General features: G+C 55.8%; 1 protein-coding gene across 4 annotated transcripts in view; it reads left to right on the top strand.

The window, feature by feature from the left end:
• CAMSAP1 (calmodulin regulated spectrin associated protein 1) overlaps positions 1 to 17,005 on the top strand; it is a 43,002-nt gene that overhangs the window by 11,719 nt on the left and 14,278 nt on the right. For 2 of the 4 annotated variants that reach the window (XM_027556723.1, XM_027556722.1), the window contains exons 3-7: positions 2,755 to 3,017; positions 3,765 to 3,926; positions 9,534 to 9,614; positions 10,481 to 10,513; positions 12,613 to 12,754. In XM_027556723.1, the coding sequence (XP_027412524.1) occupies positions 2,755 to 3,017; positions 3,765 to 3,926; positions 9,534 to 9,614; positions 10,481 to 10,513; positions 12,613 to 12,754 (681 nt within the window). The remainder of the gene's footprint in view (positions 1 to 2,754; positions 3,018 to 3,764; positions 3,927 to 9,533; positions 9,615 to 10,480; positions 10,514 to 12,612; positions 12,755 to 17,005) is intronic. The other 2 variants (XM_027556725.1, XM_027556724.1) reach the window with 1 other exon arrangement.

Here is a 17,005-nt window from a genome sequence, read left to right as displayed (position 1 = left end):
TCCCCTTGTCCGCTGTGTTTTCTCTCCCCTGTGTGCAGTGTGCTGTCAGCACCAGTGTGTCCGTGAAGTCACTGTATATTTCTGTTCTGGAATTTCTTCTTGGTTCTTTTTCTAATCTGCCAAGTTCTTTTCTCTCTCTCTCTCTCTCTTTAAGAATAATTTCCACTTTTCTGCCAGAATTCTTAATTTTATCCTGTTTCCTTTCATTAAGTGTAGCCATCAAAGGTCTGGCTGATACCTCCAGTTAGGGGTCCCCTGGGCCCGTTACTTCTCTGGCTTTCAGCAGTTTGATTAGGAAGTGTGTGGGCCTGGTTTTCTTCGAGTTGGTTCTGTTTGGGTTTGCTGGGGTTCTGGGCACCATTCATTCTCATATTTTTCCTGCCCCAGGCTCCCCTCAGTGGGAGCAGTCACGGGGCCTCTGCTTTTCATTCCATCGTCCCTCTGTCTGCAGATGGATTATTTCTGTTGATCTGTCTTCAGGTTCACTGATTGTTTTCTCTGTTTTGTTTGTATTTTTAAAATTTCAGTTAATTTTTAATTTTTTTTATACAATTTTTAAAGGTTACTTCCCATTTATAGTTATTACAAAACACTGCCACCTTCCCAGGGCTGTGCAGGCTGCCCTGGAGCCGCTTTGTTCCCAGTGTTTCTGTTTGTAGCCCCGCTCCCCCGCCTTCATGCTGCCCACTGCCCCTCCGCCCCCGCTGGTAACCACTGGTTTCTTCTCCATATCTGTGCGTTTGCATTTGCTTTGTTCATCTTTTTGAATCTGTCATTGAACTTCCTGTTGATAACTAGATTCTGCAGTTCTGAAGGTTTTTTGGTTTTTTTTTAAGCTTTTAAAAATTTATTTGTGTATTTATTCATGGCTGTGCTGGGTCTCTTGCTGTGCTCGGGTTTTGTCTCGTTGCGGCAGTGGGGGCTCCTCTTGGTTGCGGGGTGTGGGCTCTGGAGCACGTGGGCTCGTGCAGTTGTGACACACGGGTGTAGCTGCCCCACAGCCTGTGCTGTCTTCCCGGGCCCGGGATCCAGCTCTCGTCCCCTGCATTGGCAGGTGGATTCTTCACCACAGGACCACCAGGGAAATCCTGAAGGTGTTTTTTTTAAATAAGTTTTATTTCTCTGTTAATACCTTCTGTTCTTTCCATCTGTTTCAGGAGGGCTTCATGGAGCCTTGTATAATAGGTGCTGTGAAGTCTCTGCTGATTCTCTCATCTGGGTCGTCTCAGAGTTGGTGTGTGTTGACCGTCTCCCCCCCTGAGAATCGATCACATTTTCCTGTCTGTATATGTTGAGTAAATAATGGATTGGGTCCTGGACATTTTGAACAGCATGAGGCTGTTTTCTGGGTCCCGCTAAAATCCCCTGGAGGATGTTGGTGTATCTGGTGGTTTGTTTAGCAGCCGGGTCGCAGTAAACCGCACTGGGCTCCAGAACAGACGCCTATTTGCCGTTCGTAGGCCGTGGGTTCCGAGGTCAGTTTGGTTCTTCGGGTCTGTCCTGCTCGCACTTGGCACAGGAGGGGCTCACCTGTGAACGAGGGTCCCCTTTGAGGCTCCCTCCTGTCCTGGGTTCTGCACTCGTTCTGGCGTCCCCTCGGCCGGCAGGCCAGGGCCCCGCTCCCGAGCTGCCCGCGCCTGCACGTGGGGAGCTGGTTCTGTCCCTGGGCCTTGCCTGGTGGAGTGGGGACGGGCACTGGGAGCTGCCCCACTTTCTTTCTCTTCCAACTGGCATCTCCAGCGAAGGGTGGGGTGCACAGGGGTCCAGAATTAGCACCTCTGAGTGCTTGTTTCCACGACCAGCGTGAAGGAGTGAGTGAGCTCTCGAGGGAGACTGTCAGCCACCTGCAGAACCTCTGATGCAGCAGTTCTCGGCGGAACAGACGCTGGTGCTGGCAGGGCCTTCCAGTCTGCTTGGTCTGGGGTGGGCTGGGCAGCATGGTGTGTTTAGGGCTCTCTGTCCTGCCGTGTCATGGAGGCCCGTAGCCTGCGTTTTCCTTCGCCTGGGGGAGGGCGCCTCCTGGGGGCCTCTGCCCCTGCGTGCTCCAGGTCTCCACCATCCTGTCCCAGGCTAGCGAGGAGGCCTCAGTTGGCAGGATGGGGCAGAGCGTGGCGCACAGCAACAGGAAGACATTTCCTTGACTGTCTTTTTAGCCTGATTGATATTAAGATTGATAACCAATACTTGTGTGAATTTTGTGGAGCTCCAGCCTCTGCTCTCAGCGCCGTGACTTACTCGCGGGTTGTGATTTAATCCTCACCCGACCGTGGGAGATTGGCCTTCATAGCGTCCGGGATTTGCCCTTGAGGCAAGGCTGACCGGCCGTGAGAGGTGCGCCCGGCCAAGGCCAGGCCGCCACGCTCGGGCCCTGCTCTCGGCCCACACATGGTCCTGCTTGCACGAGACCTCGAGCTCTGATCTTCTGAGTTGAGCTGTGGCCCCGTGTTAACTACAGGCTTGTCCAAATTCTCTTCTCTGTGGCCTTTCCCATGGCCGCTCCAGAGTCCTGAGCCTGGATCGCTGTGGTGTGGCAGACCCACGTCTGCCCTGGCTCCCGACACTCCTGGTGAATCAAGGGCAAGGTCTCTGCAGACCTTGCCTTGCAGACAGCCGTCCCCACACCCACGTCCCCAACTCGACATCCTCTGGCTACCATCCCACCAGCAGCTCCAGGAGGCGGGAAGCGACTGTGGGCGGCCGGTGCGGCTGCATTTGGGGGTAACACCCACACGCGGGGGTCTCCTGTCGCTGCAGATGACATCCCCGAGGACCTCAGGGACCCCTTCTACATCGACCAGTACGAGCAGGAGCACATCAAGCCTCCGGTCATCAAGCTCCTGCTGTCCAGCGAGCTGTACTGCCGCGTGTGCAGCCTCATCCTCAAAGGGGACCAGGTGGCCTCCCTGCAGGGACACCAGTCTGTCATCCAGGCCCTGTCCCGGAAAGGGATTTACGTGATGGAGAGCGACGACACCCCTGTGACGGAGCCCGACCTCAGCCACGCGCCCATCAAGATGGTGAGTGGCCTGGGCGGTGGGGGGCAGCTGGGGGGCGGCCGCTGTGTCCCTGCAGCACAGCGGAGTTGCCCCGAAAGTTTGGGCCTGAGACCGCCTTCTCTTGGTGGGATGTGGCTGGGCTGGAACAGGGTGGGGGCGGCTTCCCCCAGTGTGTCCCCAGGGCAGTGCTGCCCCACCCTGGCTGTGGTAAACCGAGTTGCATTCAGAGGTGGCGACATGGAGTTGTGGAGCCCGCTCTGAGATTGTTTCACGTCTAACTTCTAAGAATTTTCGTGCCAAAATAGACGCGCCTCTCCCCCCGAGTGTCCCCCTCCCCATCCTTCTCTGCAGCCGCTCACCAGCCTGGCGTTTCTGGGCCAGGCTGCTCCAGGTCGAAGCCACCTCCTGGTGTCTCCCACGTGGCTTTAGCTTAGCCTGTTCTTGGGTGTTTTGCATCCTCTGGTTTTTGGCCTGGCTGGGTGTGTTTCAGGTTGGGAGGATGTTACGGGTTCCGGGAAAAAAGGGCTTCAAGGTGTGAGTTCAGCATGCAGACCCCGGACTGCCTGGGACCAGTGGTGGTCACGTGGCCTCGGGCCTGTCTCATGTCTTCTCCCACGGCTGAGCTCTCACGGGGTCCTCGGAGAGGAGGACGGGGGGCCAAGCTGACCTGACCCCGAGGAGGGCTCCTGTGTGGGTGTAGGGAGGGTCTCTGCCTGACCCTGGGCTGTGGGGCAGGGGAGGGTGACCGACTGCTGCTTCTGCCCACAGAGCGCCCACATGGCGATGGTGGACGCCCTCATGATGGCCTACACCGTGGAGATGATCAGCATCGAGAAGGTGGTGGCCAGCGTCAAGCGCTTCTCCACCTTCAGCGCCTCCAAAGAGCTCCCATATGACCTTGAGGATGCCATGGTCTTCTGGGTCAACAAGGTGAGCACGGGGGCCCTGCCGGAGGTGGGCGAGCGGCCTGAAGCTCCAGGGGTGCCCCGTGGGTGTGGGTCCTTTCTCCCCGAGAGCATCACTTTCCTGTGTGTCCTGCTGAGACGCGACCCAGCCGGAGGCCCAGGAGACTGTCCGCTGTGGTTCAGACGGACCGGCCCCTCCTGCGTGTGCAGACGGAAGGGCGAGGGGCTGCGGAGTGCCGTGTTGTGTTGGTGGTCCCGCTTCGTAAATTCTTGCTGTTTTTATCTCAGGCACCCAGTGTGCGTTCATGGAGATCTCAGTTTTAGAAGGTGTTTTGATGAAGAGGAAAGCGTATCTTCTTGAATGCTGTTTTCTCCTTTGACATTTAGACGCTCACAGTGTGACCGTCTGTACGATCCATGTGAAGAGTGTTCGTTTTCCGGGCTGTGTGGTGAGGGGATTCCACTGGAGCCTGTGGTTATTAAGCCCCTCCCTGCAGACAGGTACTGCGTGCGGGACACTGCGCTCACAGAGCAGAGGGGCAGAAGCCGGCCCTCATGGGGTGGTGCTCCGTGCCCGGAGCTTGTGCATTCCTCACTGTACAGCTCGCACACGCGTCCTCTGTCGTGTACAGCTCGCACACGCGTCCTCTGTCGTGTAGGGCTTTATCCAGGGTCAGCCGAGGAGCAGGGCAGAGCCTGGCGGGGCCTGCGTGTCTCGGGGATGACGTTCTGCCAGGATGTCTGCTGAGACAGTCACCCTGCTCTTGGTTCCCCCTCCTCCGCCCCGTGCAGGGCGGGGCCCCGGGGGCGAGGGACGCCGGTAAGGTGGGGGCTCTCGGGCTCACTGTGGACTTCCGGGCGTGGTCGGGATGTGGCGCCCGGCCAGTGCCTGTGAGATTGTCTCACGGCGGCGGCAGCCTGTCTTATGCACCCTCCAGCTTTGTGGGGGTGCAGGTGGGAAGCGCCCTGCGGGAATCTGGAGGCAAAGCGGGGCCTGGCCGGGTGCAGGACGAGGGGCCCAGCGTCTACGCTCTGCATGTCCGTGGTGGCGTCAGTCTTTCCGTTCAGCCATGAGTGGCTGTGTAGAGATATCTCGCGGTGTTAGTTGGCATTTCCCTAACAACTAAAGGTGTTTTTGTGTATTTTGTTAGGTGTCCGTTCGGATAGTTGGCCCAGGTTTAATGAGGTGGTTTGTCTTAATGAGTTTCGAGAGTATTTTATGTATATAAAGATCTAGAGATCCAGTACTTTCTTCGGTGTATCTTCTTGTGTTTTTATTGTTTCAGCATCAGGATGATGACCAGTGTCAAAAAAATGAGTTGGGACGTATTCCCTCCTTTATTTTGTGAAACAGTTTTTGTACAATTAGTATTATTTTGTCCTGAAGTCTTTAATGGATTCTCTGCTGAAGCCATCTGGGCTTGGAGTTTTCTGTGGGAAGATTTTAATTATGAATTTAACTTTTCAGTGTACATGTAAGGTATTTAGGATTTCTGTTTAATTTCATGTCAGTTTTGGCAACTTGTGACTTCCAGGGAATTTGTTAATTTTATTTAAATTTTGACTCTATCGTCACGTCCCTATTTCCTCGTTGTCCTCTGGTGTATGTGTGGTCTATAGTGACGTCCCCTCGTTGCCCGCTCTTAGTAATTTCTGTCCTTTTTTCTTCCCTTTGTTGGTCTAGTTTGTCAACTTTATTAACGTTCTAAAAACCTGCTTTTGGTTTTTATTAATTTCTCCAGTTATTTTCTCTGTAACGTCTCTTCTTGCTTTTATTGTTTTTCCACTTATTTTGAGTTTAACTTTCTCTCCTTTCTGGGTAAAGTAGGAGATTAGTTTCCACACCTGTTCACTTTGGTGTGAACGTTTAACGTTAATAGCTGCTCTCTGAGTCATCCTTCAGCTGCACTGTGCGCATGTGTTACATGCTGTGGTCTTCCTTCCCTTTAAGATACTTCACTTCACTTGTGGATCCGTTTCATCCGTGGGCTGTCTGGAAGATTGTGGCTCAGTCCCCGTGTGTGGTGGGGTGGCTCTGGGTACTTTTCGGGGCGTTGGCTTCTCGTTCCGGCATGGTCAGCGCGCGCTCTGTGACTGCCGTCCTTCTGGGCTCACTGAGCCCTGTTCTGGGTCCACGTGTGGTCTTGCCGGTGTCGCCCGTGCTCTCCTGTCAGCCCGGCGTGCCGCACGTGTGGGTTCAGGGTGCTGTGGGTGGGGCGCATCTCCGGGGGCCTCACGCCCCGTCAGGCAGCTGCCAGAGGGCGCTGGCGTCTCCAGGCCTGACTGCGTCTGCTCTGCCTGCTGGGCGTGTTGTCCTCGCTCTGTGTGTTTTTGCGTGTTGCTACGTCGTGTGCTGTTAGGATCGTTCTGTTCTCTTGTGTTCGCAAAGTGTCCCTTTATCACAGGTGGCGGCCCTTGCCTCCAGCCTTCTCACGACCAGCACATCTCTCCCCTTCCTCTTATTATTTTTAAAATTTACTTGTTCTCGGTTGCGCTGAGTCTTCACTGCTGCACCTGGGCTTCCCTCCTTGAGGCGAGCGGGGCTGCTCTTGTTGGAGACCACAGGCTTTGGGCCCCTGGGCTTCGGTGGTTGCAGCTCGCGGGCCTACTTGCCCCTCGGCACGTGGAACCTTCCCGGACCCAGGGCTGAGCCCGTGTCCTCTGTGTTGGCAAGCGGATTCTTCACCACTGGACCTCCAGGGATCCCCCCTCTTGTTATGTTTAATCTCTCCTTGTCTTTCTGTTTAAAGTGGGTTTCTTACAGATCTCTTCTAGGCAATTGGAGTTTTAGATGAACTGCATTTAACCCGATGCTGGAGATGTCTGGGTTTGCATTTCATTTGCTGCAACATGTTGGTTTTATTGATGTACGTGAAGAAAATCTGATTTTCCATGGATGCATAGTTGAAGAGGAGAGAGTGTTTTCACAATCTTTCCAGATAATCATACACATCACTTTTTGATTCTACCCCAAAACCTGACTAGTTTCTCGAAGGTTAACCGAAATGTGGAATTCGAAACCATTACTAATGAACGTTTTTCTTTAAAGTTGAGATATAATTCCCATGCTGTAGAATTCTCCGTTTTAAGGTGCATCTTTCCGTGGGGTTTTAAGGTCCCACCAGGCTGTGCGGCCGCCACCACCGACTCCAGACACTGCGTCACGCCGGTCGTGTCGGCAGTCGTGCCTGCCGCCCCGTCCCCAGCCCCCGCCAGCCCCTCCTCTGCTTGGTGTCTGTGTGGATTTGCCTGTTGCAAACATTTCATTTAAATGAAGCCTACAGCGTGAGGCCCCTCGTGTCTGACTCTCCATTTGCCACGGCGTTTGCACGGCGCACGCTTGCTGTGGCACTTACAGTACCTGCTTCTTTCTGTAGTCGTGTAATGCCGCGCTGTTCAGCCGTCCCAAGTTTTGTTTAGCCATTCTTCAGCCGACGGACATTTGCGTTTTCCACTTTCTGGCTGTTGTAAGTTCTGCTGTAAACGTTCTTGTATGAATGTGTGTGTGGCTGTGTCTTCGTCTTTCTTTGGCTTGTATCTCGGGGTGGAATTGCCGGGTTGCACAGGGCCCTGTGAAGAACTGGCAGGCTGGCCACAGCAGGCGCACCATTTGCCTTTCCCTGAGCACCTGAGGTTTCTAGCTTCCCATGTCCTTGCTAATACGCACTTCCTGCTTCTTTGTTTCCAGCCGTTCTGGAGGGTGTGAGGTGGTGTCTCACTGTAGTTGAAATTCATTTCTCTGATGAAGGGCATCCTTATAGTTCAGTTGGTAAAGAATCTGCCTTCAGTGCAGGAGACTCAGGTTCAATCCTGGGTTGGGAAGATCCCTGCAGAAGGGAACGGCTACCCACTCCAGGAGCGACTTTCACTTTCCCTGATGGTGGTGATGGGGACCTCTTTTCATGTGTTTATTGGCCGTTTGTAGGTCTGTTTTGGAGAAATGTCTATACGGATCTTTTACTCATTTTAAAACCTGACTGTCTTGGTATTGTCGCAAGGTTTTTTTTATATAATCTAGGTACTAGCCCAGTGAACCTTGTTTTTTTGAAAACCATTGTGGTAGATGACGTTTGAGAGGTCTTGCTCTTTTCTTTTCTACTTACGTTTAATTGAAAGACAATTGCTTTACACTATTGTTTTGGTCTCTGCTGTGCCATCCGTGTGACTCAGCCACAGGTATACATATGTCTCCTCCCTCCCACCTCCCAGCCCGTCCCATCCCTCTAGGTTGTGAGTTCCCCGAGTAGCGCAGTGAACTTTCTGTACTCTTGTCATATTGGAATCTTTCGTACACTTTTCCTGGCCCCGTTACCGTGGTTTTCTGAGGCTGCACCTTGTCACTGGGAAAGCTGTTCTCTGACGTGTATGGATCTTCCCAGTGGCGTCACACCTCATGATACAGCATCAGAAACTACATTTGTTAACACTGCATCAATTCAATCAGAAAATCATTTCCATGTTAGGAAGGTAATTTATGGCATAATCAAATTTCCCCAAATTTTTAATTTCCAGTGTTTAATTGTGAAAAACTTTAGACGTGCAGAGGAGTTGCAAGAACTAGAGGATGTCTGTGGCTTGTGTGGCGCCCCCAGATTTCACAGCCGCTGTTTTTACTGCACTTCCTTTATCACTTATCCATGTGCATGTACGCTCTAGTTTATTTTAGAATATTTCCATATTTACTTTTATCTTTTTGTTTTAAAATCCATTTTTTCCAGCTGTCCCAGTGGTCCAGTAGTTAAGAATCCGCCTTGTAATGCAGAGGGTATGGGTTTGATCCCTAGTTGGGGAACTAAGACCCCACCTGCCGCAGGAGCAGCTAAGCCTGCGAGATGCAACTGCTGAGCCTGTGCACCGTGACTCCGGAAGTCCGTGCGCAGTGACTCCGGAAGTCCGCATGCCACAACTAGAGAATCTGTGTGCCGTAACGGAAGGTCCCACATGACTCAACTAAGACCCCTGATGCAGGCAAATAAATAAATATTAAAAAAAGGTTTTTTTCCCGTCCTTGATTTGATTTGCATGAGTTCACTTATCTGTGTTCTTTTTTAACGATAAGACACTCAGTTCTGTGGCATTTCATCTGATCGTAGCTTTGACCACATGCCCATTAGTCTTGTTTTTTCCTCCATGGTATTATTTTGTAATTTGCAGTTTTGATCTTATCTTTGGGTTAATAGTTCCAGAAAAAGGTATTTTTATTTCCGAGCAGTTGTAGTAAGTGCTTCCGGGCGTCTGACGATGGTTGCTGGTGTGACTTTGGTGTCAGGGAGTGTGCGAGCTCCTGTCGGGTGTCTGGGGCGGGTCTCAGCCAGGCCGCGGCATTGGCGGTGTTTGGTGACGTGGTGCTGCCCGAGCACCGGGGTGAGGCGATGAGGCGGGGAGCAGCGCACAGGCACCAGGGCTGCCGGGCCTTTCCCCCTCCTCCGTGCCATGGATCACGGGGTCAGAGTCGTAGGTCCCGGGGTCTGCGTGTTCCACAGGTGTGTACTGGTCTAGACACTGCCTGCACCTGGGAGTCAGGAGCTCACATGGGCAGGGTGGGGTCTGGGCTGTGAGGGAGGGACGCACACCCAGTGCTGAAAGGCAGCCTCAGTTGCCTCCCTAACGCATTTGATTTCTTCCGCTTTAGGTAAATCTTAAAATGCGAGAGATAACAGAGAAAGAAGTTAAGTTAAAACAGCAGTTATTGGAAAGCCCAGCTCATCAAAAGGTAAAGGGTAAATTTCACTTCTGGGGGACGCTCCGTCGCCGTGGCTCCTGGTCGCAGAGAATCGCGTCCGTGTGGGCTCCCTGCGTGTTCTTCGGTTTCACTTGCCAGGCGGGGAGTGGGTGCCCTGGGGCCCTGCCCTGGTGGCGGGGGCCTGGCAGCACGCTGCCCTTTCTTCCAGGCAGGCGTGGCCTAGTATTGAACTTGAACTTGGGAGGGTGGGGGAGTGGAGGGAGGGCATAAGGGTCACCCGAGGGGAGTCAGCACAGGAGGGGATGTTCCTGGCAGCCAGTAGTCCCCTCGGGGCCCTCGTGGGCCACATGTCCAGTGTGGGCTTTAGGAGGGCGAAGGTCCCATGTCCAGTGAAACGACACGCTTCCTCCTGTTTCTCCCTTTTTGGGGATGGGGGTGCCGAGTGTGTGTGTGACTGAATCCACGTTCCTCCGCCTGTGCACACCGTGGCGGCCGAGGCTGTGGTCCCAGGGCTGCAGGTCGAGGGAGCCTCCTTTTACTGCATCCTGGGCCCTGGGATGCTGTCCGTGGGTCTCTCACCCCGGCCACGCTGCCGTGAACCCCCCTCCTCAGACGGGCGCAGACAGCTTGCCGAGGCCCTTTCTGAGCGGGCTTGCGCCTGTCCTCTGAGGGCCCAGCCCGCACGCCTCCAGCTGCCGGCGTCGCGGTGGTGCCCATGGGGTCCCTGGGTCCCTGCCAGTGCAGAGCGTCCCGGGCCGCGTGCACTGGGCACGTCTTGCCTCTCGGAGGCGGAGCACCTCCCGTGTGAACGTGGCGTGTTGCGTGTGTCTCGTCCGTCCTCAACGGACCTGCCTGCTGACTCCTCTCCTGCCTTCCTTCCCTCGCCTCCTGAGCAGTCTCCCTCCAAGTGGTACTGGAAGTTAGTGCCCGTAAGTGGACCCCGCGCGCACCCGGCCGCCATCAGACGGCTGTTCGCCGCCATCACTTGCTTCCATTTCAAACCGCTCCCGCCTGTGTCTCTGTCTGAGTGTCCTCCCTGGTGGTTTGTTGCACTTCCCGCGGGGCAGGGCTGGCCCGCTCTGGGCAGAGTGGACCGTGGTGCGGCCCTCTCAGCTCCAGGGAGGCCTTCTGTAGCTGCCACCGAGAGCGTGGTTTGCCCACTTTCTTAGGTAAACTTAACAGACAGCGTCGTGTTTCTCCTTTGAAGAGGTAGTTTCCTGCTTTATGTGATGAACTTCAGGGTCATTGACAGGATCCATTCCCTTCCTTATAGATTTTAGCAGGAGTGGCCCGTGGCATGCTCTGCCGAGCGGCCCTCGGCTTGCTCTTCCTGGTGGCGAGGTCCACCGGCGAAGGTTCTGGAAATGGACCCAGTTTGTTGCACCGTTTCCCACGACAGATACTTGGCGCTGCAAGTGGTGCCTTAAAATGAAGTTCCGGAGGACGGACCTTTTCGAAGCTCCCTTACTTTTGCCTGTCCCTTTAGTTTAATTGTTTGGATCAAATGGTCCTTAGGATTCGATTATAAAGGAGATATGGTGGATATTAACTGTCAGTGGGATCTGCATGAACAGTGAAAGAGTCTGCTTTGTGGCTGATGGATAATTTCCCTTCTTTGAAATGTAATAATCACAAAGAGGGGGAAGGCCTTTTTTTTTTGAGTGTTTATATATTTCTTAACTTGTTGAAAAGCAAAGGCCAGAGTCAAACTGTGAAAGCAGGTCCAAGGCGTAGTGAGGACCGTCAGGCATGCAGGTCCCCCGGAAGGAGGGCGTCAGGCGGGACGAGGGCCTCGAGCCTCGGGGTCTCCTTCAGGGTCGTCGGTCCCCTCGGCTGCCTGAGCGCGCAGCCTACTTGTCGGCAGCGGGCTGAGTGTGGGCGGGCCCGGGGCTGGGAGTGGGGCCCCCTCGAGGGGCGGTCGCTGCTCCCGGACCCAGGGGTCAGCGCTTTCCCCAACGCAGACGCACACCATCTGTCCTCAGTGAGAAACCATCCGCTTTCCTGCATGCTGTGCTCTGCCGTGTGCTGTGTGTGTGCGTGTGCGTGTGGAGGCTGGTCGGGCGCATGCCTTGGGCTGCACGCGGGAACCCCTGGGCCTGGCCCCGGGCGGGAGCCTGCACCAGGCCGAGAAACAAGTTAAAAGTCCCCGTGGAGACTGGTGGGAGTGGTGTGCATTGCACGGGCCCAGGTGGGGCGTATTCCGTGCACACGTCGCTGCCGGAGGCTTTTCCTTGTGTTGATTGACTCTCCCACGCGGCTCCCAGAAACCCGCCGTGAGCAGCACGGGCTTTGTCCCTTGAGCTGGCACTGTGCTCTTCTACCCTGGGGAGAGCGTGGCTGCAGAAATGCCAGGTTTACCGGCAGGACGTGGTCACCCGGCGGGCGGCCTGCGTGTCCACGCTCCGAGCGAGGCCCAGTTACAGGGCGGCACGTGCAGGCGGGGAGGCTCCGCTCTGAGCACTTGTTTCCTGTCGGTAAAGACAGCGGCACAGAAACCTTGGGAAAGCGCTTATGTTCTTATAGCGCTTCATGTGCCGTCAGATTCCCGGCTGCGTGCGCCTGCCCGAGGGGCCGGTGGACGGTCGGTGGCCTTTGCGCTGGTTCGGGAGTTTCCAGGGCTCCTGTGGACGCTGCCTTCTGTTTTTCATGATGCCGAGCTGCTGCTGGCTCTAAGAAGGGCCAGTCATGTGGGTCTTCCTGGCATAGGGCGCTCATGTAACTTGTTTCTCATCCGTGGACCGTGTGCAGCCCCTGGCAACGTAGGCATGTGTCCTGCCTCCTTCCTCGGGGTGCCTGGCCCTCAGAGGGAGACGGCCCTGGCGTCCTGAGCAGCTCACTGCAGTCGCCCGCTGTGGCCAGGAAGCCCGGTTCCCTGGGTCTGGACGCATGTTCCAGGCAGAGGGCGTTACCCCGACCGGAGGCTTTCCCGCGTGGCTGCCGTTGTTCTGACCGTGGTCCGGCCAGCTGCCGTGGACGCTGGCTGAGCGCCAGCACCGCTCGCAGTGACCAGGCCCCCCCTCACCCGCAGGTGCGCTACCGCCGGGAGCAGCTGTGCGCGCGGCAGCCGCCGCACTTCCCGCTGCTGGAGGACCTGATGCGGGACGGCAGCCACGGGGCGGCGCTCCTGGCCGTGGTGCACTACTACTGCCCGGGGCAGCTGAAGCTGGACGGTGAGTGTGGCCGCGCCCCCCAGGGCATCTGCTGGTGTTAGTGACGAAGCGGGCGGGAGCAACTCCAAGGCCTCGGCATCCCCTGGGGCAGCGCGTGGACGCGTAGATCTGGCGACGGCGTGCCTGGGCCTGGCCTGCATTCTGCCTGGTGGTGGGGGGCTGGGGGGCGGCGGCTGGGACATACATGGTAGCGCGTTCCCTATCAGTGACCGGACTTACGTCTCGGGACGGCCAAGAGCCGGTCAGCCCCACTGCAGTCGAGGTAAAGCGTCCCGAATGCGGTTTGGGAAGACGAGTGCGGAAGCCAGCCTATGGACACACCATGAGGGGTGCCCGTAGGCCTGGTGGCGGCGGCATCACCAGGTCGCGTGTCACTGTGGTGCCCGCGCCAGGTTGTGGGGGAGGTGTGAGTGATGCCCCGCGCAGCGCCGACAGGAACAGGGCTGCTGATGTGGGTTTGCTTTGCATCCTCGTCTCTGACGTGGGGCGGGACGGGGGCATGAGTTCCACAGATGTCCTGACTGCTGGCTGCACAGGGAGTGTCTGCCAGGCTCGTGGCTGGCACAGGGCTGACTGTGGTCCCTCCCCGATCCACAGACATGCTGGGCTTGGTAGTTTGTAAAACACACAGCTGAGTGTGAAAGAGAGGGGGGGGGGTCTCAGATTCCAGGAGGGATCCCCATCTTTAGTGAAAACCCCTGGATTGGCACCTGGTTGCCCTGGGCCTGGTAGGCCTCTGTGCTTGTGTGGCCTGGGCCAGCTGCCATGGGAGGACTGGAGGGCACCCCCTGCTGGCAGGACAAAGCCAGGAGCCCTGTCGGACGCCCAGGCCTGGGGCTGAGGGGGGTCTTTCAGGGGGAGGTGGGCCACTGGGCTACATCCTGGGTGGGGAGACAGGTGTGCAGTGAGTTTATGTGAGACCGAGTCAGGACTCGGGAGACATGTGGGTCTCACTTAGAGTGCCACAGTGCAGGAGTGGGCCACCTGCCCCCGTCCCGTCCCCACGGGAAGGCAGTGGGCTGGCGGGCGCAGCAGACAGACTTGTGCAGACGGACATCTGACGGAGCGTGCAGCGTTCGCCATGAAGACTTTGGGGGAGAGACTGGAGTGGTGTGCTTGTGTGCGCTGGGGTCTCCCTGACCCTCGGCACCTCTTGCAGCTACCTTGTGGCTCACTGGTTCAGTGGTTCTGACTTTGGTTTTGTCCAGCCTGTGTCTCACCTCTCCACCGGGGTCTGGAGACAGAGGTACTAGGAGCAGAGAGTCTGTGGTGCGGATGAAGCACAAGCCCGCAGGAGGAGAGAGTTGAGGCGCTGCGTCTGTAGCAGAACTTAAGAAGGGGGTTTTAAAAGCAACACAGGGTGAGATGACCGGAGGCGCACTTGTGACCTAACTTGTAGGACCGCCTGATGACACAGATGGGGACAGGAAGGCTGGAGGGGACTCGGGCACAGGGGCGCAGGCCGGGCCCAGGGCTCCAGCTCACAGGGGACCTGCCCCCTTAAATGAGAGTGCATGGAGGCGTTTACAAGAACGGGCTTGATAAAGGCCATAAAAGAAACCTCAACAGAGTTTGTCACAACACGGTAAAACGAGAAATCAGTAACAGAAACGTGCAGTGTCTTTCTCCAAACTGTTAAAATCTTGAATGTGTGGAAACCAAACAACTTACTCTAAAGCATTTCATGATCTAACTTGGAGTCACAGTGGGGTTTCCTGGTTGGGGCTCACCAAGGGCTGGTGTCTTTATCCGTTCAGCTCACTGATACACCCCATGCCGTCCGGGACAGCCTGGCGTTTGGTAGATGTTTGCGGAATAAATGAGCAACGTACATGCCTGAATGCACAGGCCACAGCTCAGATGGCTTAAAGGGAGACTTGTCTCAGCTCCAGTGCTTTGGCCACCTGATGCGAAGAGGCGACTCATTGGAAAAGACCCTGATGCTGGGAAAGATTAAGGGCAGGACGAGAAGGGGATGACAGAGGATGAGATGGTTGGATGGCGTCACTGACTCGATGGACTTGAGTCTGAGTAAACTCCAGGGTTTGGTGATGGACAGGGAGGCCTGTCATGCTGCATAAAGTCCATGGGGTCGCCAAGAGTCAGACACGACTGAGTGACTGAACTGTCGCCTCAGCACATGTCCTGTAGAGCAAGGAGTTTAAAAATCAGGATGCCAGGCTGACTTCAGAGCCTTTGACAGTAATAGAGTAACAAACCAGAAAAAGCAGAGGAAGGAGAATCAAGAGTGACCTTCTGTTTCTGCTGGTCGGAAATCATCTGAGCACAAGGGGGACCCAGGCTGCGCTGCAGGTTCTGTCCTGGGGGACGTGCTCCCCCATGTGGGGGCGGAGCAGGGGGTGCAGAGGAGGCCAAGCGAGAGCTCTGGGAGCCTCCTGAACCAACAGCCCCGGCACCAGGAGCAGGAGGGGTGAGAGGAGAGGTCCGGGCTTTCCCTCCCAGTGGGAGTCAGGGCCCGGTGTCCCAGCCGTGCTGCCCAGGGCGCTATGTCCGGGACGCGCCACGGTCCCTGGGTTCCGGCCTTTCTCCTCTCTGACACCGCTGCTCTTTGCTTTACAACTGACCGGTGACCAGGCTGCATGGACATTGGTCTCCTGGTCACACTTTTAACCCCAGGGTGGTCGTCAGATGGGAATTTCTGGCCCTGCTTGTTGGTTGGCAGGTCGGCGTTGCGGTGCCGGGGGCCGGTCTCCTTGCGTCGCGATGGCCTCGTGGAGTCTTGCTTTGTTCGGCACACTGACCCATTCATCATTCTGTCGCTTTGATTGTCCCAGACCCTGTGTGTTTCCCTTTGCCTCAGCTAAAGCACAGGGAGCTGGGCAGAGGGGCTCAGACGCCGATGCTCAGTGGGAACCTGGCGTGGCCCAGACTGTGAGGCGGGCGCCACCTGTGAGGGGGATGCAGTGGGACCCCAGCCCACACGTGCCAAACACCATGCCTTGGACCAAAGTCAGAAGAGTGGAAAAGCAAAATTTTAAAAACTTGGGGAAAAAAAAGGAAAATAGTGTTACCACATTGTTAATGGGATAGCACAAGCAATAGGAAAGATTACCGCATTTAACCATGTAAAATTCCCTGTGCCGACAAAGGAGCATCATAAAACTGAGCGATAAAATATGGCCTCAAAACACGCTTGAAGTAAATGTGAGCTGACGGTGGACCGCCGCTCCGCTGTGCTGTGGCCGGCACACACGAAGAGTCCCCACACGTCAGTGGGGTCTGAAGAACCCGAGGGGGAGTAAGAGCGTGCTCTTCGCAGAAGCGGCGGTCCAGGCGGGCACATGGCCCAGCACAGGGAGGGCGAGATGCCACAGGCAGGCTGGGGTGTGGACAGGCCAGGGCCAGGTGTGGGCAGCGTGGCTCGTGACCCCTTCGGGAAGGGTTCCCGGTGAAGAGAGCATGCACAGTAGTGAACACTGTGGAATCCTAAGCGAAAGTGAAAGCCGCGCTATTGGGTCTGACTCTTTGCAACCCCACAAACTATACACAGTCCATGGAGTTCTCCAGGCCAGAATACTGGAGTGGGCAGCCTTTCCCTTCTCCAGGGAATCTTCCCAACCCAGGGATTGAACCCAGGTCTCCTGCATTGCAGGTGGATTCTTCACCAGCTGAGCCACCAGGGAAGCCCAGAATTAATATATAGCCATTGGGAAATTGTGGAAACCTCTTAAAGAGATGGGAATACCATTGTGGGAAAAGACCCTGATGCTAGGAAAGATTGAAGGCAAAAGGAGAAAGGGGGTGGTAGAGGATGAGACAGTGAGATAGCATCACTGACTTAATGGATGTGAGTTTGAGCAAACTCCAGGAGATGGTGGAGAACAGAGGAGCCTGGCGGGCTACAGTCCGTGGGGTTGAAAAGAGTTGAACACGACTTAGTGGCTGAACAACAACAAATACAGCTGTTGAATGACAAAATCTGCTCACATCAGCATAGAACTGTTTGGAGACATAATTCCGGGCCTGGGGGAAATAACAGGCTGCCACTTGCTAGGCGTGGCTTCTTGTCCTGAGTGCCGTCCGCAGTCAGCCGGGCGCTGTGTCCGTGATTCACGGGGCAGGCCTCCCGTGGTGCAGACGCCGCACGCGCCGGGTCCCAGGGCTTAGAGGGCGCTGCCTTGGGGACAGGCGGGTCAGCGCTGGGTGCTGTACTGAGAGAAATAAGATTCGGATCAGAGAAGGGATGATGTTAACATTTGCTCACTCGGCAGAGGGTGCCTGGGAGTCTGG

This window comes from Bos indicus x Bos taurus, chromosome 11 (genome assembly GCF_003369695.1).
Source record: "Bos indicus x Bos taurus breed Angus x Brahman F1 hybrid chromosome 11, Bos_hybrid_MaternalHap_v2.0, whole genome shotgun sequence".
NCBI lineage: Eukaryota > Metazoa > Chordata > Mammalia > Artiodactyla > Bovidae > Bos > Bos indicus x Bos taurus.
Note: the sequence above shows the minus strand (reverse complement) of the source record. Positions and strands in the feature narration are given on the sequence as shown.